Genomic DNA, 24,398 nt, shown 5'->3' with positions numbered 1-24,398 from the left:
GGGCTTTGTTACTTAGCGCTGTAAGCCCACTGTGGGCTTGCCGCACAGCGATCTGGAACTAACTCCGGACTACTGCAGTGCATGCCATTTCCATTATTTGGAATTATTTGGGGGAGCTAGCACCGAGGGCTTACCCAGCAGTAATTGGCACTGCCTGGTAAGCGCCAGATTAGCGTGGGAGCCCTTACCGGCTCCTAAATAGGTGGGGGTAAGAGCTTCCCAGGAAATGGCCGCACGGCATGTGATTAATTTACTGATTTTCCATTTCCCTTTTTTATTTAAAAAAAACATCACCTTTTACCCACTGTGGTTAAAGTGGGTCTCGGATGCTACCAAGGGCCCCATTTTATCACAGCATGGTAAAGGGGGCCCATAGTAACCTATGGAACTTTGTAAGTCTAAGTGCTTTGAAAATGAGCCCATAGGTTTACTTAGCTGCAGTGTTAATTTTGACATTGACCACTCATAAAGCCTGTGATTCCTAAATCAGAAAACAAGGTTTGAATTTCTAATAATACATTTTTAAATATTTCAGTTTACAAAACTATTTGGGGTCAATTTTCGAAAAGGGTGGTGAATAGGTGACATATGTTAAAATTATGTACTGAACTTCAGTGCACAGTTTCTTAAGACACTTAAAAAAACGGGGGTGGAGATTCATTCCATATACACTAAACCAGGGGTTAGGCAACTCCGGTCCTTGAGAGCCGCAGGCAGGTCAGGTTTTCAGGATATCCACAATGAATATGCAGGAGATAGATTTGCAAGCACTGCCTCCATGGTATGCAAATCTATCTCCTGCATATTCATTGTGGATATCCTGAAAACCTGACCTGCCTGTGGCTCTTGAGGACTGGAGTTGCCTACCCCTGCACTAAACAAACTGCATGCAAATTATTATGGTGATAAAATATGTGTGGTAAAAGAACAGCATGCCGTTATAATAACATGTCACAGTTTTCTTTATTGGATAGAAATCTCTTATCCTTTCCTGTTAGTAATGACCAATATTCACTACTCAAGAGAGATTATTTCATTTCCTGTCATTGAATTCACTGACAGGAAAGGAGAAAAAAAAGACTTTGATTCCCCTTTACAGAGGCTCGCATGTTCCGAGCAGCCCTAGCATGTACCCAGAGGTAGAGCAACCTTAGCTCAAAAGCCTGACAAAGGGAGACTTTAGCCCAAATATATTTTACTGTGACCCCTCCCCCCAAATCAATAATACTCCTCTGTTCCCACACTGCACCCACAACTTGGAACATGGCAGAAGTTTGACTGACGTCCGTGACGTTTGGCTTGGCTGATATAAGTAAGGATGCTTTCATTTTCACAAGATGGGATAGGAAGTAGTGTTCTGTTGTGGATTAAAAACTGGTTAAAAGATAGAAAACAGAGAGTAGGATTAAATGGTCAGTATTCTCAATGGAGAAGGGTAAATAGAGGGGTTCTACAGGGGTCTTTGCTGGGACCACTGCTTTTTAACATATTTATAAATTATCTAGATGGGAGTAGCTAGTGAGGTAGTTACATTTGCTGACGACACAAAGTTATTCAAAATTGTTAAATCATAAGAGGATTGGGAAAAATTTCAAGAGGACCATATGAGACTGGGAGACTGGGCATCCAAATGGCAGATGATGTTTAATGTGAGCAAGTGCAAACTGATGCATGTGGGAAAGAGGAACACAAACTATAGTTATGTGATGCAAGATTCCACATTAGGAGTCACTGACCAGGAAAGGGATCTAGATGTCAGTTGATTAAACCTTGTGCTCAGTGTGTGGCAGCAACTAAGAAAGCAAATAGAATGTTAGGTATTATTAGGAAAGGAATGGAAAACAAAAATGAGGACGTTATAATGCATTTGTATTGCTCCATGGTGCAACCGCATCTCAAAAAAGATAGAGTGGAATTAGAAAAGGTACAGAAAAGGGCGACGGAAATGATAAAGGGAATGGGACGACTTCCCTATGAGGAAAAAGCTAAAGCGGCTGAGGGGGAGATATGATAGAGGTCTATAAAATAGTGAGTGGAGTGGAATGAGAAGACGTGAATCGCTTGTTTACTCTTTCCAAAAATACTAAGACTAGGGGGCATGCAATGAAGCTGTAAAATAGTAAATTTAAACAAATCAGAGAAAATATTTCTTCATTCAACGTGTAATTAAACTCTAAAATTCATTGCCAGAGAATGTGGTAAAAGCACTTAGCTTAGTGGGGTTTAAAAGAAAAGTCCATAAGCCATTATTAAGGTGGACTTGGGGAAAATCCACTGCTTATTTCTAGGATAAGCAGCATAAAATGTATTGTACTGTTTTAGGATCTTGCCAGGTAATTGTAACCTGGATTGGCTTGATGTACTTTCAGTCCGTCCCAGTATGGCAATACTTACGTATTTATGTAAGATGGTGGCAGAAGAAGAGGATGCTATGGGATTCCTCCCTGGACCAGGTAATTATTATTTGTCTTCCGAAGTGCCACAGCTTTGGGGGTTCTCTGAGCAAGGACCTCTCTGTGCATGGACCCAGGCCAAGGGGGCCCTAGCAAGGGATGTCTAAACCTAGGGTACTGTCAAAGGTGCCTTGGGCCTTGTAGGTTCTCAACTTGGAGATTGGGGCTTATAGTTTAATTTTCTATTTACTTCACCAATGCCAACCACATAAGTGCTGCTGCATATCGATCTGAAGACATGTATTGTACCAAGATATAGTGGATTAAAACATATTGTAAACCTGAGAATAATTAACACTATTCTTGGGCTAGTGAGGAGGTCAGTGTACCAAGATACTTGTTCTCAACTCAGGTCATTATGACACACCCTGTGTGGTTTTCAGAATATCCACATTAAATAGTTGAAACCTGATTTGTTGATTGTATCCAGTAGGTTGAAAACCACTAGACTAAGATGTTAATATGTTAATAGTTTGGAGAAACTTTTCTTGTGTTAACATTCTGAGAAGTTGTTAAATTTCTGATAGAAACTGATCTATTTTAACTTGCTATTGTGCTTTATATTAATAGGTATTAAGCAGATTTGGATAATTATGCAATCTTGCATAAGTGTTATGTTAATGTTTGTAATAGTTATTTCATAATCAAGTTAACATGGATTCACAACACTTTTAACACACATTAAGGGGGAAAGTTATCAACAGTATTACCATTACCACTAATTCATGCTATTTTAGCACAGTTCCCATTTTATGCAGTGAGACCTAGGTAATAACTTAGGTTAACAGTAAAATAACCCATCTTAATGGTAGCCCCTGTTGATAACTTCACACCTTTTGTTGTTTCAAATATAAATTCAGTTTGTTATGTCAGCCTCTTAGTCTGTCATATACTTAATGTTGCTTGATAAAATTTAAGCGTATTTGTTTCTGCACTAGGAGTTCCAAACAGTACTTATTTAGCGATTACATTGCCTTGCATTTCTTTTTTGTCAAAGGGCTTTTCTTAGGGAAATTCAAAGTGCTGTACTATCAGCTGCTTAATTAACAGACTCATTAACAAAAATCAAGCATTAAACTGAGCTCCTTAAAGTATTCTTAGCTTATCTACACAGTTGGTGATAGGACTTCACAAAGTAATGGAAAGTGGAATATTAGTCTACTGCTGTGTCCCATAAGGAGAGCAAATGGCATCCTGATAGTTCTGTGGATATGCAAGATCAGATATAAAACCCTGAGAGAAGGAATATAATTCTCTAAGGAAAAGTATACTGGTTTTTTAAAGTTGCATTGGTACTAAACGTTATCTCCTACAGTATTAAACAACTGGTATAGAATGAGTAGATGACTAGCTTAGGCTGATTATTTCAACATTGTACACTAGGGAGGCTTTGTTTTATGATGTCAAATCGTGAGACAGTCATATTAAGTACTGCTAATCCTGGTTTCTTTTTCTTTTTTGGCCTTGTATTTCCTTTCCTTCCTCAGCTTAGTCAGAATCACTGCTGGAATCCTGTCCCTATAAGCCAGGGGCATAGCTTCGGGGGACCTCAGGGGCCCAGGCCCTCCAGTCTTGCTTCAGACCTTCCCCCCCCCCGGTCAGGTGCACAGGCTTTCTGCGCAGGGCTGGTTTTAGAAATGGCAAGTTTTGCCCTGAGTCTGTTCTCTCTCTATCTCTTCCCCTTTTCCGCTTCTGCTTCCTTTCCTACCAACCCCCCCCCCCCCCCCCCCCCAATACTGCATCACTGCCTTGCCTTCTCCCTTCTTCGCCCCCCCCCCCCCCCCCCCCCGGTAGTTTTTCCTACCTTTCTTCTAGTACTGGCAGCAATTAGATCAGGCTGCTTCCAGCTGGTATCAAAGCTTTCTTTCTGCAATGCCCCCCCATACGGGAACAGGAAGTTGCATTAGAATAGGCATGACCCTGCAGAGAGAAAGCTCTGACACCAGCTGGAAGCAGCCTGCTCTAATTGCTGCTACTGCCAGTACTAGAAGAGAGATAGGGAAGACTGCAGGGAGGTGTAAGGAAGGGATAGGGTGAGCGAGCAATGCAGGAGCAGAAGGAGGGGGAGAGATCATAGGAGAAATGCCAGACCATGGAGAGAAAGAAAGGGGAGAGAGAGGGAGTGATATTGGCCTGAGGAGGGAGGGGGGGGGTCAATGCTGGGAAAGAATGAGATGGGTGCTAAGGGGGGAGAGAAATGCTGGAAAGATGGCCAAGGGGGTGGACAATGCTGGAAAAGAGGGAGATGGGGACCAAGGGGGGGAGGGTAATGCTGGAAAGATGGAGGGAGGGCAATACTGGAAAAGAGGGAGATGGGGACCAAGGGGGAGGGCAGTGCTGGAAAAGAGGGAGATGAGGGCCAAGAAGGAGGGCAAAGCTGGAAAAAATGGAGATGGGGGCTTGGTGGGAGGAGGGGGCAATACTGAGAAAGAGGGAGATGGGATTCCTGAGAGGATAGATGCTGAACATGGGGGAGGATAAGGATTAGGGACACAGAGGGGAGATGCTGGACATTATGGCAATGGGTGCCCAGGGAAGATAGATGGTGAACATGAAGAGAGAAGAAATGTCAAAGAGACCCATCAAAGATAGGAAAAACACTGAGAAAAGTGAATGGAAAAATAAAATGCTCAGACAAAGGTTTAAAAAGTATTTTATACTAAATATATTAATTGGAATATGTCAGCTTTGGGAAATGTGCACCTCTGATGTCTTTCATTTTAGTTTATGGTTCTCTCTTTGTTGTATGCAAGGTCTGACTGCTAGAGGGTTCACATACAACCTAGTGAGAAAAAAAGAACAAACAGGACTGCTACAGATGTCTACATGGAAACCACAGGCTAGCTGAATAACACACTTTGGTCGAATGCACAAAACACAAACAGACCTTCAACAAACAGGAAACAAAGGACAACAGATTTGTTATATAAAGCTGAAAAGTGAAGTTACTTACCTGTAATGGCATTCCCTCTCATATCTGAATATTCCTACTTTAGAGCTGTGGTTTTGGGCTTTTCTGCTCCATCTCTAAACCTTGTCTTCCCCTCATCCCAACTGGCTGTGTGTAGTTAAGTGGTTTAATACAGCTTTAGAGAGAGGTTTCACACAGCTAACACATTCTATAGATATTTAGTTGAGCAGACTGGATGGGCCATTTGGCCTTTATCTGCCATCATGATTCTTTGTTTCTATAATAGTTTTCAATATTTTGTTAGGCTTACCAGTCTGTAATTTCATGGATCACCCTTGGAACTCTTTAAAAAAAAATGGTGTTACATCACTAACAACAGATCAGCAATTTCATGTTTTGAGTTCTTTCAGTACCTTGGGATGTATGTCATCCGGTCCAGGTGATTTATCACTCTTTAACTTGTCAGTTAGGCTCAATACATCTTCTAGGTTCACTGAGATTTCTTTTGGTTCTTCCGCATCATCGCCCTTGAAAACCATTTCCGGTACATGTAGATCTCTTACATCATCTTCTGAAAAGACCAAAGCAAAGAATTCATTCAATCTCTCCGCTATGGTCTTGTCCTCCCTGAGTTCCCCTTTTGCTCGTTCTTGATCTAACGGTCCCACGGATTTCTTCACAGGCTTTCTGCTTCTGATGCACCTGAAAAAGGTATTACTTTGAGTTTTTGTCTCCATGGCAAGTTTTTCTTCATATTCTCTTTTAGCATTCTTTATCAGTGCTTTGCATCTGGCTTGACATGTTTATATTGCTTCTTATTTTCATTCCAATCCTTTTTTTCATTCTTTGAAGGATGCTCTTTTGGCTCTAAAAGTCTCTCTCACTTCACACTGGTTGTCATTTGCTCTTCTTTCCACCATTGTTTATTTGTATACACTAGTTGTTTTTATACATATGTAAACAGTTCTATTTTGCAGTCGCAATAAGATATGGTATATAAATTAACATAAATAAAAATAAATAGATAAACATTGTTAATACATGGAATACATCTGGTCTGGGCTTCCACGATGGTATTTTTAAACAACGTCCATGCCTGATTTAAAGTCCTAACCTTTGCGGCCAAATCTTTCAGCTACTTTTTAACCATTTTCCTCATTTTGTCATATTCACTTTTTCAAAAATTAAATGCTGCTACACTACATTTTTGTAGTGACTTCACTCCAGATATCAGCTCAAATTTGATCATGTTATGATTATTGTTTCCCTGCAGATCCAACATCTTTACCTCTCATATCATGCCCTGCATTCCACTAAAGATTAGATCTAAAATAGCTCTCCTTGTCGGTTCTTCGACCAGTTGCTCCAAGAAGCAGTCATTTATTACATCTAAGGATTTTACCTCCCTAGTGCTTCCTGATATAGCATTTATCCTGTCAATACTGGGGTAATTGAAATCACCCATTATTATAATGTTACCCAATTTGCCAGCTTTTCTAATTTTTGTAAACATTTGTTCATCTGTCTGTTCTGTCCTGGTGGATGTTAGTACAGCCCTACCAGTATACTCTTTCCTCCACACGAGGGATTTCTATCCGCAAGGATTGCACGCTGCTATCTGCTTTATGAAGAATATTTATTTTGTTTGACTCAATTCCCTCTTTAATATATAGCTCAAACCCCTCCCCCCCTCCAATTTGATCCACTCTAGCATTATGATATAATTTGTACCCTGGATGTGGAGCACAGCTTCATCGCTACAGGTGGAGCACAGCTCAGTCTGTCTGGGATGCGGAGCTCATCACAGTATATGGAGCCTGTCTGCATCTCCGACTGTGCATGAGTCCCTCGTTGGATGTGGACTCTGCTTCATCTCTTGCAGTGAGTGGAAGTTGAGATCTGGACATAGAATCCAGCTACATCTGAAGTTTCTCCTCAGCTCCATCTCTAGCTGTGGGGTTTGTCTCCATCTCTGGGTATGGAGCACTCCTCCACATCTGGTTCTGGAACACAGTACCATCTGTAGATGTAGAGCGCGGTTCCATTTCTTCCTGGCAGGCTCATTTTCTTCTCTGTTTATGGACTATATTTTACTCTTGCATTGCTACAGGTTGACTGGGAGAGCACTGTTGATCCTCAATTTGCAGCTCAGTTTCACCATTGGCCACTGTTGGACTCTGAGCTTGGAGTCCTCCTATCTCCTACTTGTTGGAGATGCTCTGTCTTGCAATACCTCCCTTCTCAGTCTGGAGCACTCTTCTGTCTCTGAGGTTGATCCATGCTTCCGTGTCTGCATTTTCAGTGTGGCTCCATCTCTGCATCTTGAGCATGGTTTTCTTTATCTATGCCGGGATTGGATCTGTCCATGAGCATGAATCTGTGGTTAGTTCCTCTGGTTTCTTGTTGGACTTGAACCAGGATTTTCCTGCATACCAACCCTCTTAGTTTTCAGTCTCTAATTTTGCTGCTTTTCCATTGTTTATCTTTGACCTGAGTCTCTGGTGCTTCGGTTCGCAGGTCTTTATGAGTCATGGGTTGGTGGCATACCACTTTGTTCAGTGTCCTTAAGACCTTCATCTTATTCCTGTCTTTGGTTATACCATTCCCTTTTTATCTGTGGTGCCCTTTCGGCTCCTCTTCAGCTTCCCTTTAAGTAGAGAGGTGTGGTAGCCGTGTTAGTCCACTCTTAAAGGTTATCAATAGAAATCAAACAAAATAAAACATGGAAAAGAAAATAAGATGATACCTTTTTTATTGGACATAACTTAATACATTTCTTGATTAGCTTTCGAAGGTTGCCCTTCTTCCTCAGATCAGAAATAAGCATATTGAGATATTCTTCTTGATGGTCCAAGGTACTCATTTCTTGGGTGGATTCTTTTGCATGTAATCTGGGGGCCTTCATCCTTGAGAGAATTCAGTTTTCCTTGCATATGATATACTTTTCTAATTTTTCATCCCACCATATTGGGGACACTGCTTTTTCCCACATCCAATTTGTTTGGACTGGTCTGGTATGGCTACGATGGAAGGAAAAATTATGTCTTGCCTGATAATTTTCTTTCCTTTAGTTTTACCAGACCAGTCCAGAGCCCCTCCCTTTCTCATTTCTCCTTAGGTGATGTGTGTGTTTGTTTCCCAGTTCAGTGCCTCGCATTTCTCATTTCTGCTGACTCAGTGCAATACCTGTATTTCAGTTTAGTATGAGCCACACTATACATTGGATCTGTCACCTTTTGGCTGTTCAGTGCTCAGTGTTCTTCTCTAAGTATGTTATGAGCACCATTCCTTGGCTATATGAAATACTGAACATTCCATGGCTGCACAATACCCTTAAGGGGGTGAATTACTTGGGACTATTTCTTCTCTGTCTCCATCTGCTAGTAGGCAGACACAACTCATTTGTCTAGATTGGTGTGGTAGGACTAAAGGAAAGAAAATGATCAGGCAAGACATTTTGCTACTGCAAAGATATTTTACAGATATTAGGGTTGATATGCAGCATGGTTTAAGTGGGCAGGATAGGTCCTGCTCTCTTAAACTATGCTGAGCAGGCTAACTGCCAATATTCAGCAGTGCCGCTGAATATCGGCTCTAACCGCACAGCATAAATCTGAGCTATGGAGGTACGGTCTGGGGGTGGAGTCATGGAGGAGCTGGCCATATTCAGTACTGATGTCTACACATCTAAACAGTTGTGAGGTGTGTCTACTAAAGCACACTAGCAAATAAGCTCAGCTTGTGCTAATACAGGAATTTTGCGCACACTAAGCCCATTTGTAGCATGCCCAGGAAATATGAGAATTTCTAGAATTTCTTTTACAGGTTGTGTGCTAACATTCACATTAGTGTGCGTAACCTGAAAAAATTGATGGGGTAGCAGTTACCACCTCCTTTTTAGGAAGTGCTAAGGGCTCTCCTTTGTTATGAATGTGCTAACCAGTTAGCATGTGGTAGTTAGAATGCGCTAGCTGGATAGCACATTCATGCCCATTCTCCGTCCCAACACGCCCCTTCCAAAAACGTAATACCAAGAATACTGCACACTTAGCGCATGCAAAGAGCATTTTGCAGTAAGCATTTTTGCTCATGCTAAGTGTTTAATATACCACCTGGCTTGGACAGATCACAGTGGTTAACAAAATAAAATCACAAATTTAAAAAAGAAAAGAACACCATTTTATTTGATAGGAAAGACATAACAGCATTCTGTCAAAGCACTCTTAACCAAGATATTCACACAAGAATATTATTTTCACCTAAACAGAATCCTAATAGATCTTAATATCCTCATATCAGCCAAAATTAAACACCTGATTAAAATAAAAACTTTTAAGCTTGGTCTTCAACATCACTAAATTCAATTCTGCACGTAAATCTTTTGGAATAATATTTCACAAAAAGGGCACTAAGCAAGAGAGAGCTCTTTCCTTTGCCCAGTCTCCTCTTATTCTAGTTCTTGAGGGTACTACCATTCTAAAATCTTGCATTGATCTGAGTACCTTTCCTGGAATATATGGAATTGTCAGAGTATTTAAATAACCCATGTCTCCTTCCTTCAACTCTGAGCAGGGAGACAAATACTTTCTTTCTATCATTTACGTCATTCCTCTCTACACATATTCTGACCTTCGCTGGCTAGGTACACAGGCTTCTTTTGCTAATACACATAGGGGGCGCTTGGATGATCTGCGCTAAGCATGAATTTTATATCAGCAATTCAGGGCCAGGGCTAGACATGATGGGGCCCAGGGCAGATTCTAGGGAGGGGCCCCCAAAGTTTGCTTGCAGGCTGTCTCACTTGTAACTTTCAGGCAGGTTTGGGGGCCCCCTTTAACATGAGGACCCAGGGCAGTTGCCCTGTTTGTCCACCCCTAATACCATCCCTGCAGCAATTATATATGTAATTGGCATTATAGTGTACTGGCGTAAGTACACAGTTATGCACCTAACTTTAGGCATGTGTGCTAATTCAAGCTCAGTACCTGGTGTATATACTCACACCTAAATATTGGTAGCTTAAAAAATGCCCTTATTAGGTAAGATCCAACTTCATTTGTGATAGAGGCCTAATATGTCATCTGCAATTTCCATGAAATTGCATGGGAACGCTATCTCGCCTATAGCGCAGCCTACGTGTTTAATTACATCTGTTCCTAGCTCAAGTTTTTGCTGGTCTAACATTATATGATGTATTTTACTTTCTGTTAATATATTTTAAACATGCTCGTGCTTTTCTAATTGTTATGTAAGCCACATTGAACCCAACTTCTACTTGGGCTAATGCAGGATATAAAGGTCATAAATAAATAAAATTATGATTTAAATAGCGCCTTACTAGTCAGCAGTATTTGGCCAGCAGGCTGCCACTTAAATGTTTCCCACGGATTTGTTAGTGGTAAATCGTTGATTCCCATCCTATAATAATCAGAGCTCTAGCTGTAAGCCTTTCTTACTTCTCTGTATTTTTCACCTTAATTTAAATTGCACTTTCCTTAACTACCTGTCAGGTTTTCTTCATAGTGACTGCATTTTTTGGTACTGGAAACATAGCATCTATTAACAGGTAATCTTGCTTGCATCATTTCACCAGTGATAATGCAGTCCAGGTCTGTCCAGAAGGTGTGCAGTTGGTGTGGCCACACAGGGTGCAAGGGAGATGGGATGCAAAAATCATTCCCCATCCATTGCCACCCCTGCAGTGGCCACAGCACAGTGGGTAGGGCAGAGGCACTGAGAAGGGGGACATGTTGCACAGGGCACAATTCCAGCTCGGTACATACCTGGTATTAATGTGCTCATAGAACCAGGGTACTGAGAGCAGAACAAAAACTACCACAATAAAAACCAAAAACCAGACTAGTGTAAAATGGTTACCAAAGTGATAGAAATGGAAAAATTGGCTACTATTATTATGTCCGACAATACTATAACATCAAGTTAGATATCGCTGTATCTCATTTATCTATTTGTTTCTGAGAAAATAGGACTGATTTATCTATTTATTAGAATTTAATATATCGCTCGAACTAGCTAGCAGACCTGAGTGGTATATATAAAATAGTATAAAATCAAAACAAGAGTAAGAAAGGAACTCCATTTTTAGACAGGAAAGATGTTCCTCATTCATACAGTAAGTGCAAGAATCAAACATGCTAAATAAATAGGAGAAGGAAGGGCATAATTGGAAAGAAGGGAGGGAGTAGGGAAGGGGAAGATAAAAGAGAATGTCATTGATAGCCCCATGAGTGCAACCCCCCTTAGAAGGTTGTGTTATAGGCTTGTTGGTTTTCAGTGCATTTTTAAAGTTTTTAAAATATGGTTCAGCCCTAACAGACAGAGGAAAAGGGTTCCAGAAAAAAAGGGGTGGTAAAGAAAAAAGAATGACGATGAGTAAATTCTATGTGCAGATTTCTTAATTTATTGAAGAGACAAAATATTATAAGGTATGGCCCCAATATTCAAAGGGAATTATCTGGTTAACAGCTGTAGTTGAATGGATCATTGCTGCAGCCAGCACCATCTACTGATTTTTAGCAGCACTGTGTAGATAATGCCATTGCAATCATCACAGAGCACCCCAGCACTATGTAGATATTACTGGGGCTGAGTGTTCTTGTTCCATTCAGTTAGCCGGATAACTGTACAGATAAATTTAGACAGCAAAAAGGCTGTTCCAAATTTATCTAAATAATGGACTGAATATCTGGATAGCACCACTGACTAATTTAAATGCTGCAGCCAGCATTTAAAACAAATACTGACACACCCTAAGTTCCTACCAAAGGTTGTGTCGGAGTTCCATCTGAACCAGTCAATTGTCTTGTCAACATTCTTTCCACGACCTCATGCCCATCCTTGCGCATCTTGGACTGCAAGCAAGCATTGGTCTACTATATGGAGCGGACAAGGCCCCACAGACAGTCTCCCCAACTTTTTGTTTCTTTTGATCCCAACAGGATGGGGGTCGCCATCAGGAAACGCACAATCTCTAATTGGCTGGCAGATTGCATTTCTTTCTCTTATGCCCAAGCTGGGCTGACACTGGAGGGTCATGTCAAGGCGCACAGTGTCAGGGCCATGGCTGCATAAGTAGCCCACTTGCAGTCAGTCTTCTTTGAAAAAATGTGCAAGGCTATGACGTGATCTTCAGTCCACACATTTACATCTCATTACTACCTTGAGCAGTATACCCTACTCGACTGTCCCCTAGACCTCTTTTAGTCTGTTCCAGGCTGCTCTCTCACTCAGTTGTATATAGCTTCAAGTTAATCTGAATTATGTCCTTGCCATTGCTAGGCCCAATTGACCAAAGTTTGTTGTTTTCAGTGAGCCTGAATGCTAGGGATACCCCAGTTGTGAGAATGAATGGCCTGCTTGTCCTTAGAGAAAGCGAAGATACTTAACTGTAGCAGGTATTCTCTGAGGACAGCAGGTCTTATATTTTCACAAACCCTCCCACTTCCCCTAGGAGTTGTCTCCTATTTTTATTTTTCTTGCTGTAGTATTTAACTGTGGTAACCATGCCCTCGTGTTGGGCAGGATTGCACCTGTGCATGGGCAGTGGAGCATTTCTCGTGCTCCACAAAGCTCTTAAAGCTTGTTATAAAGCCCAGACCAGGCAATGCATTGCCGCATTACCCACTTGTGAGAATATAAGACCTGCTATCCTCAGAGAATACCTGCTACAGGTAAGTATCATCACTTTACTGCCAATTAAGTGCCAGTGAACTCCAGTTAACTCCAGTTATTGATACTGCCTATTTCAATGATTAGTTTATGCACGTATCTGGGATATGTGCCCAACTTTGGACAACCTATATAGAATCTGAAGGACTATGTATACTTTTAAGTAAATATTTTGTGCTGATTCTGATTTCATTTTCCTTCCCAGTTTTGACCCAGCCTCTGTTTATTGCTTTCTGACTGTGTTCAGTCCTTTTGTAATGGGAGCTCTGATGATGTGGAAGGTGAGCAGTTTTATTTAATTTCTGCTTAAATAATTACTGGTAAATTTTCAATAAAGCATAGTTATACACATACATCTAAGCATCCTCACAGCAAGAGGATTGGATTGGCTTTCTTGATTTTTATGTACCACATTTATTCCTCATTGTTAAAGCAGCTTACAAAATGGAAACAACCAGTTACTAATACAATAAGCTTATATCTTGTTAAAACAAAGTCAGTAGCACATTAAATAAAACATTTTTGGAATAACCAAGTTTTTAAAAGTTTACAGAAACAAAAGTAAGAAGAAGTATAATGAAGTTCATCAGGTAAGGAATTCCAAAATGAAGGTCCCACATACAAAAACACTCTTTTTCTAGTCACAGCGTGATCTTGTCGACACCTGGTGACTGAAGAAGACTTTTCTGCGATGAAAGAAATACCCACTGAGGAGTATACTGTATCAGTTTGTTCAAAAGATAAACAGGATGCCCCAAATGAAACGATTTATATCCTAAAAACATCTTGAAAGTGATGTGAGCAGCCATTGGTAGCCAATGAAGTTGGGTCAGCAGTGGAGTAATATGGTCATGCTTCTTATTCTCAGTTATTAATCAGACTGAAGTGTTTTGCACCAATTGTAAGTGCTGTAATCCTGATTTACTCAATCTGATCAAAAGAGAATTGCAGGATTTTCCAGCGCAAACTGATTGATATCCAAAAGCTGTTATGCAGTTGGGGATGGAGCTACTCACATAAGTGCTTTTTAAAAGACAAAATTCTGAGGTATTGAACAGATAGTTTTGACTCTGTAAATTGTCATATGATCAAGATGATCTGTCTGAAAAGAAAGTAAGATTTGAGGTGTTCTGTAGTAGTGCCACTTAGATGTCTAACTTATATGCCTAAGCTGTGACAGTCAACTACTAAACATATAAAATAGACAGCCAAACAGACAGCACACACTTAGCAGGTGTATCTTGAAATGTCTAATTTGGATGGATCAAGTTATATGTGGATATTAACTAGCACCACCTAAGAGATAAGGGTATAATTTGAAAACATCTAAGTCAGACCAAACGTCTGAATATTGAGCTCTGGCTCAGCTCCTGCTGCGGCCCACAAACACTGCACTGGAGCCACCTGAATCACCAGTACTTGAACCTGCAGTTAGAGGCCAACCGAAACTGCTACCGAAATGGTCTAAACACTTTTAGCTGAAACCAAAACTGCAGCCGAAACTTATCGCCTGGGAGAGGAGGGTCGCTGGACATGGGTGGCTGCAGGGGGGACAGGGGGAGAGGAGGGTCGCTGGACATGGGTGACTGCAGGGGGGACAAGGGAGAGAGGAGGGTCGCTGGACATGGGTGGCTACAGGGGGGGCAGGGGGAGAGGAGGGTTGCTGGACATGGGTGGCTGGAGGGGGGCAGGGGAGAGGGAGGGGTGAGGGGGGTTCTGAGACCAGAGAGGTGGGGTGGAAGGGGGTCCTCAGACCATAAAGGGGAGGAGGGGGTCCTGAGGGGGGGTGGGGGCACACACTCACTCTGTCTCTCACATACACTCTCTCTGACACACTCTCTGTCTATCACACTCTATCTCTCTGTCACACACAGACACTCTGTCTCACACACTCTCTCTCACACAAACACACACACACTCTGTCTCTCTCATTCTCTCTCTGACCCACACGCACACTCTATCTCTCTCTCACACACACTCTCTCCCTCAAACATACAATCCGAGGAAAACCTTGCTAGCACCCGTTTCATTTCTGACAGAAACGGGCCTTTTTTACTAGTTAATAAATAAACTTTGTAGAATTTGATGTCAGAATTAAAATGAGTGGTCATTTATTGAATACGTATACAATGAATATACATAAGATAAATTTGCATGGTTGTTAACCCCAGTTCTAATACAAGTCCTCAAAATGCCCCGTCCCCATAACATTGGGGGGGGGGGGGGTGAATCCAGACTGCCCCAATTTGACTGCCCCTATCGGACCGACCGTTCACTTGTCTATTAGATTGTAAGCTCTTTGAGCAGGGACTGTCTCTCTTTGTTAAATTGTACAGCGCTGCGTAACCCTAGTAGCGCTCTAGAAATGTTAAGTAGTAGTAGTAGTAGTAGTTGTGTCACTGGGTAGTACAGCTGACAAATGTAACAAATTAAGCAACCAGCTGAGTTTATTTTCACATCTTACTACTACTACTACTTAACATTTCTAGAGCGCTACTAGGGTTACGCAGCGCTGTACAATTTAACAAAGAGAGACAGTCCCTGCTCAACATCTTCTTTGTCAGTGATTTGTTCTTGTACTTCACAGAGCACTGGAGTACCTCAAAAGAGTGTAGGACATGAATTCCAGGAGTGTGCTCTTTTGGGCTGTCCTGTAAATGTTTTTATTACTCATAAACAAACCAAAAAGCAGAAGGAAGCAGGCTGGACAGACAATGGGATAAACATACTAGGTTATTGCATTATTAGTGTATTTATCCCATTGTCTGTTCAGCCTGCTTTCTTCTCCCACGTTTTGGTTAGTTTCTCTTTAGCCCATGTTTTTTTTTTCGTTCAGTTACTATTTGATTCTATTACTCATAATGCATTTTTTTTATTTTAAACAGATCCTCATCCCTTTTGTTCTTGTGATGTGTGCTTTTGAAACTGTACAAATTACAGTACAGCTCTCTTCGAAAAGGTAGGTACAGTAAAATTTGCAAAATACTTCAGTATTTTATCTAGTATGTACATCTTTACAGTATTTCACTCTATTGTTTGACCTCTCCTCATGATGCTGTTTTCATGGTAGGTATGCTACATAAAAATTTGTTCTTAGCAGATATTTGGAACTCTGGGCTGAGAACCAGGGAAGTCCGGTTCAAATTCCACTGCAGATCCTTGTAATCTTGGGCAAGTCATATAACATTCTATTGCCTCAAACACAAACTAAGGGGCCCTTTTACTAAGACGTGTAGGCGCCTATGAGTGCCTAAAGCGTGCCAGATTGGAGTTACCACACGGTTACCATGTTACCCTTGCAGTAATTTCAATTTTGGCGCGCGTCTACTAAACACGTGAAAAAAATTGTATTTTCTGGCATGTGTCAGCTATGCGCATCAAGTGGCATTTGACGAGCGTGAGACCTCACCGCTAGGTCAATGGCTTGCGGTAAGGTCTCAGACCCAAAATTGACGCATGGCAATTTTCATTTTGCCGCACATCTAATTTTGGCAAAAAAAAAAAACAAAAAAACATTTTTTGTAGGTGCGATAAAAAATAATTCTGCACACACCCAAAACACGCATCTACATGACAGCAGGCCATTTTTCAGCACGCCTTAGTAAAAGGACCCCTTAGATTGTAAGTCCTCCCTATGGTACCTGAATGTAACTGACCTTTAGCTACAACTGGAAAAGGTATGACCGAAATCCAAAAATATTTGCATATAAATGCTGTACATTCATCAAGTTTCAAGTTTATTGAAAGTTTTCTACCCCGCTCATCAGACAAACCATCTTGGTGGCCTACAGTCTAAAAAGGCAGCAACAAATAGTGAATATAGCTTGACAAAACAGGATATAGAGGGGAAAGGAGCGAACTACGATATAGATAGGAAGGAAGGGAAAGGGGGAAGAACACTTGGTATATGCCAGTATTATCAGGCACTCGTGATCTAGTGAAATAATGACTGAAAGATTCCTCTGGTTACTATTTTTTCTGGACTGTGGTATAGAATACTATACAACAAGGCAGAGTAATAATGCTATTTGCTTTCCTAGCCGCAGCAGCACATTGAGCAGAAGTTTTCAACATATCATCTACGACGACACCTAGACCCCTTTCTCGGTCCGTGACTCCCAACGCTGAACCTTGCATGATGTAGTTATAGTTTGGGTTCCTCTTTCCCACATGCATCACTTTGTACTTGTTCACATTAAACATCATCTGCCATTTAGACACCCAGTCTCATAAGGTTCTCTTGTAGTTTTTCACAATCTTCCCGCGATTTGACTACTTTGAATAACTTTGTGTCATCGGCAAATTTGATTACCTCACTAGTTACCCCCATTTCTAGGTCATTTATGAATATGCTAAAAAGTTCTCCTTTCTTCCACAGTCCTTCCTACAATAGATGATGTCTTCTTAGAAGATCTGCTGGTAGCAGGAATGTACAGGACCCCCCCCCCCCCCCCATGCAAAATTTGCTAGTTGTGGCCAACATGTTTGCTTGTTTTTACAAAAAACTAAATATTGTCTTCTGCTTCACTCAAACATAAATAACAGTCGAGTTCATTAACAGACCTCAAAGTAGAAAATGTCATGGGGACAAAGTTTGTCCCTGTCCCCATGGGCTTGTCCCCATCCCACCCTGTCCATGCGGGATCTGTCCCCGTTCCCACCCTGTCCCCTTGGACTCTATCCCCACGGTTACCACAGGTCCCTGTCCCCATGTCATTCTCTAGTGCTAGGGAGGTAAAATTTCTAGATGTAATAAATGACTGCTTCTTGGAGTAACTGGTCCAGGAGCCAACTTGAGGGAAAGCTATTTTGAATCTAATCCTTAGTGGAATGCGAGGCATAATACAAGAGGTAATGGTGTTGGATCTGCTGGGAAACTGATCATAACATGATCAAAGTTGAGCTGATATCTGGAGTGAAGTCACTAAGGAAAGCTACTGTAGCAGCTTTTAATTTTTCGAAAGGGCGATTATGACAAAATGAGTCAAATGGTTAGGACTTTAAATCAGATGTGGATGTTGTTTGAAATACCATCATGGAAGCCCAGACTAAATGTATTCCATGTATTAACAAAGGTGGAAAAAAGAGCAAACGACAGCCAGGTGGTTAAAAGGCGAGGTGAAAGAGGCTATTAGAGCCAAAAGAACATCCTTTAAAAAATGCAAAAAGGATACGAATGAAGAAAATAAAGAAGGCTAAAAGAGAATATGAAAAAAAAAACTTGCCGAAAACTCATAGTAACACTTTTTTCAGCTGTATTAGAAGCAGGAAGCCTGTGAGGGAATCTGTGGGACCGTTAGATCAGGAAGGAGCAAAAAGAGCACTCAGAGAAGGCAAGGCCATAGCATAGAGATTGAATGCATTCTTTACTTCAGTCTTTACGGAAGAAGATATAAGAGATCTACCTATACCAGAAATGGTTTTCAGGTGTGATGATGCAGAGGAACAGAAAGAAATCTCAGTGAACTTGGAAGACGTACTGATCCAAATTGAGAAGTTAAAGAGTGATAAATCACCTGGACCAGATGGTATACATCGCAGGGTATTGAAATAACTCAAACATGGAATTGCTGATCTTCTGCTAGTGATCTGTAACCTGTTGTTAAAATTGTCTGTAGTACCTGAAGACCTGAGGGTGGCCAATGTGATTCCGATTTTTAAAAAGGATTCCAGGGGTGATCCAGGAAGTTACAGACCAATAACATAGTAACATAGTAGATGACGGCAGAAAAAGACCTGCACGGTCCATCCAGTCTGCCCAACAAGACAACTCATGTGTGCTACTTTTGTGTATACCCTACTTTGATTTGTACCTGTGCTCTTCAGGGCACAGACCGTATAAGTCTGCCCAGCACTATCCCCGCCTCCCACCACCGGCTCTGGCACAGACCGTATAAGTCTGCCCAGCGCTATCCCTGCCTCCCAACCTCCAGTCCCGCCTCCCACCACTGGCTCTGGCACAGACCGTATAAGTCTGCCCCGCGCTATCCCCGCCTCCCAACCTCCAGCCCCGCCTCCCACTACCGGCTCTGCTATCCAATCTCAGTTAAGCTCCTGAACAGGATTCCTTTATGTTTATCCCACGCATGTTTGAATTCTGTTACCGTTTTCCTCTCCACCACCTCCCGCGGGAGGGCATTCCAAGCATCCACCACTCTCTCCGTGAAGAAATACTTCCTGACATTTTTTTTGAGTCTGCCCCCCTTCAATCTCATTTCATGTCCTCTCATTCTACCGCCTTCGTATCTCCGGAAAAGGTTCGTTTGCGGATTAATACCTTTCAAATATTTGAACGTCTGTATCATATCACCCCTGTTTCTCCTTTCCTCCAGGGTATACATGTTCAGGTCAGCAAGTCTCTCCTCATACGTCTTGTTACGCAAATCCCATACCATTCTCGTAGCTTTTCTTTGCACCGCTTCGATTCTTTTTACATCCTTAGCAAGATACGGCCTCCAAAACTGAACACAATACTCTAGATGGGGCCTCACCAATGACTTATACAGAGGCATCAACACTCCCTTTCTTCTGCTGGTCACACCTCTCTCTATACAATAAGCCTGACTTCAGTGCCGGGAAAAATAGTGGAAACTATTATAAAGAATAATATTACAGAACACATAGACAAACATGGTTTAATGGGACAGAGTCAGACTGATTCAGCCAAGGGAGGTCTTACCTTACCAATTAGCTTCATTTCTTTGTAGGTGTGAATAAACATGTGGATAAAGGTGAGCCAGTTGATATAGTGTATCTAGATTTTCAGAAAGCTTTTGACAAAGTACCTCATGAGAGACTCCTGAGAAAATTAAGGAGTCATGGGAAAGGAAGCAATGTCCTTCTTTGGATTAAGAATTGGTTATTGGATAAAAATCAGGGGTAGGGTTAAATGGCCATTTGTCTTGATGGAGAGGGTGAATAGTGGAGTGCTGCAGGGATCTGTACTGGGACCGGTGCTATTTAACATATTTATAAATGATCTGGAAATCAGAATGAAATGTGAGGTGATTAAATTTGCAGACAACACAAAACTATTCAGACTTGTCAAAATGCATGAAACAATGAAGGAGGACCTTGGGAGATGCACAGATGTAAAGTGATGCACATTGGGAAGAATAATCCGAATCATAGTTATCTGATGCTAGGGTCCACTTTTGGAATCAGCACTCAAGAAAAAGTCCTAGGTGTCATTGTGGACAATACACTAAAATCTTCTGCCTACTGAGCAGCCAAAAAAGCAAACAGGATGCTTGGAATTATTAGCAGAGGGATGCAAAATAAGATCAGAAATATTATTATGCCTGCCTCTGTATCATTCCATGGTGTGCCCTCACCTTGAGCATTGCATTCAGTTCTGGCCGCCATATCTCAAAAAAGATATAGCACAATTAGAAAAGCTTCAAAGAAGAGCGACCAAAATGATAGAGTGGATGGAACTGTTCCCATATGAGGAAAGGATAAAGAGGTTAGGGCTCTTCAGCCTGTAAAAGAGATGGCTGAGGGGGGATATAATTGAGGTCTATAAAATCCTGAGTGGTGTGTAGCGGGTGGAGGTGAATCAATTTTTCACTCATTCAAAAAGTACAAAGACCAAGGGACACTCAATGAAATTGCATGGGAATACTTTTAAAACAAATAAAATGGAATATTTTTTCACTTAAAGATTAGTTAAACTCTGGAACTCGTTGCCAGAGAATGTGATAACAGTGGTTAGCATATCTGGGTTTAAAAAAAGGTTTGGACAAGTTCCTGGAGGAAAAGTCGTATGGGATTGGTAGCATGGAATTGTGCTACTAATTGGGTTTCTGCTAGGTACTTGTGACCTTGGAAGCAGGATACTGGTTTAGATGGACAATTTTAGATGACAGTATGGCTATTCTTATGCCCTTAGTTGGTCTTTCCTGCATGCTAAAGCCATTTTTACCACAGGGGTAAAATGGCCAATTTTTCTATTTTCTGCATTAATGGCCATGTGCTAATTTTCCCATTAGTGCATGAGCCTCTACAGCCACCTATTTTATTGGCAGCTCACACACAAACCAAGCACTAATCAGTCAGCACGCAGCAATGTAGCTGTGCTAACCTAACCAATTAGAGCAGAGCATGCCCACTCTCCACCCCAAGACCTGCCCCAGCGCTAAAAAAAAAAAAAAGTTTTATTTTTTTAGTTTGTGCATAGCACACATCAGTCCCAAAATTAAGACAGGACACCTGAGTGCACCCCATGGTAAGGCATTTTTAGCTGCAGTAAGCACACATTAGTGCTTACCACAGCTTAGTAAAAGGCCCCAAAGTTTTTTGTGAATTAAAACAATAGTGGACTAAACTAAAAAAAAAAAAGCTGTAGTGTTCTTTTCTAGACAGAGTATAGTGCAGCTAAACAGCCTGCTAAACCATCCCCAAGTAGAAGTTTTACCAGTAGACTCTCAGTTGTTAAGCAAATCTTCTTTATTGCAGTACTCATAATAAAATCCAGTTTACAGTTCCGTTCCTTAGAAGAGAATTGTTGCCTTCTGCACGTTGTCTTATCTAGCCACCCCAAAGGCAAGGAGATGGCCAGAACCTCAGCCCAGCTGAGAGAAAAGGCTGTAACACTTTAAGGAGAATAAGGGAGAGAAACTCTGGGAAAATAAATGGGAAATGACTTGGAGGGTTGGTCAAAAATCTTGATGGATTTACAGCAGATTAATAAGGGATCAACCCCTAGAACAGCTGCTGATCACAATGCATGCTAGGAATACTGGGCTTTCTCACACAGCCCACAGAGGTAGAGAGGGAGGACTGGCCCATGCTCAGAGCTATCAGCCAATAGGGAAAGCTCACAAGGAGTCAATCATAGGATACTGCAAACTATAGTGGTGGGGGGGGGGGGGGGGGGGGGGAAGAAGCCCCAGTACACAGTGCTCTCTATTACACAGACAGAGCAAGTGCTCTCTATTACAGAGAGCAATAAATACAAATAATACTCATATGTTATGTTATGCTTGTTCTTGTATTCTGCTTTTACCTATTCAGTTCAAGGATGGATTACAGTAATCAAGAGCTGGACCAGTCAATCCAGGAGCTACAGCTAATTAAACCAAACTAGTAGCATAAACTAAATATTAGATAGCCCGCCTTTTCAGAATAAGAGTACAAGACCTCAGAAACAAAGGAAGCTGGTTCCACAAGTTAGCTGGTATTGAATAATATAAGATGTTTGATTTTAAATTCTTGTATATTGGAAATCTTAGTTGAAAAAATTATGAGTATTATATCTGGAAGAAGAACCTTGTAACAAGGATACTAGATTCAACATATATAATCAGGAATTTCCCCATTAAGAATTTTAAAGGTGATGTTACCCCATTGAGCCTGCAACTAAGTGGGAAAATGTGTGAATTCTTTCAGCAACTGGTAACTATTGTAGTTTGGAATAATAAGACTGAAGTGACTCAAAACGAGATATTCCAAAGATCAGGCTAACAGCAGAGTTCTGTACCAACTGTAGACAATGAATGAATTTAGAACAAATAGCTAATGTGAGACTGCATTAATTGTCAAAATGGTAGCGCCCTGCTTGGTGCATCCTAGGATGCACTGGACAGAGCCTAACTAACTTATTAGTCCTTATGGAGTAGAGAGGTCCACTGCACTACCAGGCCTTAGGTTTGACAGGTCAGGTGTTTGCTTTCTCTGGGCATGTCCTCCCTTATATGGTAGTTAGGCAGTGCCCAGTGCATCGCAGAACTCCTTCCCTCCTCCAAGGTAGGCCACCTGAGGGAGGGTCCCGGCTAGGGGTCCCACTGGACCACCAGGATTTAATCCTTGGGAGGTCTGGGGTCCCACTAGACCACCATAGTTTGTTTGTCTTTGGGGAAGTGGGGGAGACCAGGATTTGTCTTTGAAGGGGGGGATCTCGGGTCTGCTGTACCACGAGGCCCTTAGGCCTTTGGGGGGGTGTCTTGGGTCCACCAAACCACCAGGGCTTAGGTTTGACAGGTCAAGGCTCCCTTTTCCTCCCCTACTTGGCACAACCCTAATGTCAGCTCCAAGCGAGCATAGGGTTTGTGCAGGAGGAACGCCTTCTTTGGTGTGCTGCCCACTGAACACTGGAGAGGAATATGGGAGGCCATCTTCTGCATGCATTTGTATGCTCATTGCACCCAGAGCTGTGAACTCATTGTTTGACGCGTACGTCAGCTCTGAACATTCAGCGGGAGCAAATGCGGGCACTAGTTCAGTGCTAATGGCCTCTTGTGCCTGCCTGCCTTTGCTTCTAAGCATTGGGGCCTCAGAGCCTATGGGGCTCATTTTCAAAGCACTTAGACTTACAAAGTTTCATAGGTTTCTGTGTAGCTCTATAAGTCTAAGTGCTTTGAAAATACACCTCCACATCTACTCTTCTCTATCTCTCTCATCTCTACTACTCAGCCTTTTCTCCATCCTCTTCCCCTCAGTTATTTTCCTCCTCTTCTAGCAGTTACTCCTTTCAGTTACTCACCAGGTCCTAACAGTAGAATTATGTATCTTAGCCAGTATCCTTTTTCACAGCTACCTTCCTACCTCCCCCACCCCCTGCCCAGCCCATCTGTTAGCTCCTTCACCAGCTCATCTGTCACCCTCTCATAGATCCTCTGTCCATCTCTCAGTTCTTCCTTCTCTTCCTCTGCTCCTATATGTACTGCTTATTCTTTTCTCAGTGCCTCTTTTAGGACTTCTCCATGTCAGACTAAAAGTAAGAAACCTGTATGACTTACTTTTGTTGTTGTTCTTCGGTTCTACCGTTAGCCCATTGGTCAGACATTCCTCAGCCAGCTGAGGGGGAGATGGGAGTAGTAGTCTAGGTGACAACAGCCTTCCTTCCTGCTGAGGATGTAGACTCAAAAAAAGAAACCATCGAACATGGTAGATTTCTTTATTCACTACTGTGCATAGTAGTAATTGCTAGCAGTTGGAGAAGCTCACAATAAAAAGTGACGGTGTGGCTCCCTGAATCTGATATTCTTTCTAAAATATTCTTTTAGCACAGAATCTTGCACATTATTCAAATTTTTTTTTTTTTTTTTTTTTTGAAACATCGGCTTTCTGCCTTTAATAAAAATGTTGTGCTGCTCTTCTTCCTGGAAGTATGCTCATTCATTCAGTTCAGTATTGATCACTTTTGTCCTAAACAGTTACACAAACATAGAAAAATGCCCTGCATTTTGCCACTAAAGTTGGGGGGGGGGGGGAGCTAACAATGTGAGCTACTGTTAAGACAGGTTATGCTTCCTCAAGTCATTCTATTTTACCACAGGGTCCAACTGAATGAAATGTGATCTTCTCCCATTGCAAGCAATTACTATTATACACAGTAGTGAATA

General features: G+C 41.7%; 1 protein-coding gene across 4 annotated transcripts in view; it reads left to right on the top strand.

Moving 5' to 3' along the window:
• The window catches only part of PIGN (phosphatidylinositol glycan anchor biosynthesis class N), a 276,457-nt gene that overhangs the window by 216,756 nt on the left and 35,303 nt on the right, over window positions 1–24,398 (top strand). For all 4 annotated transcript variants that reach the window (XM_030203213.1, XM_030203186.1, XM_030203203.1 and 1 more), the window contains exons 25-27: window positions 10,875–10,930; window positions 13,259–13,334; window positions 15,939–16,012. In XM_030203213.1, coding sequence (XP_030059073.1) covers window positions 10,875–10,930; window positions 13,259–13,334; window positions 15,939–16,012 — 206 coding nt within the window. The remainder of the gene's footprint in view (window positions 1–10,874; window positions 10,931–13,258; window positions 13,335–15,938; window positions 16,013–24,398) is intronic.

The sequence above is a fragment of the Microcaecilia unicolor genome, chromosome 1, assembly GCF_901765095.1.
Source record: "Microcaecilia unicolor chromosome 1, aMicUni1.1, whole genome shotgun sequence".
Taxonomy (NCBI): Eukaryota; Metazoa; Chordata; class Amphibia; order Gymnophiona; family Siphonopidae; genus Microcaecilia; species Microcaecilia unicolor.
This window is presented reverse-complemented; position numbering and strand designations above follow the sequence as displayed.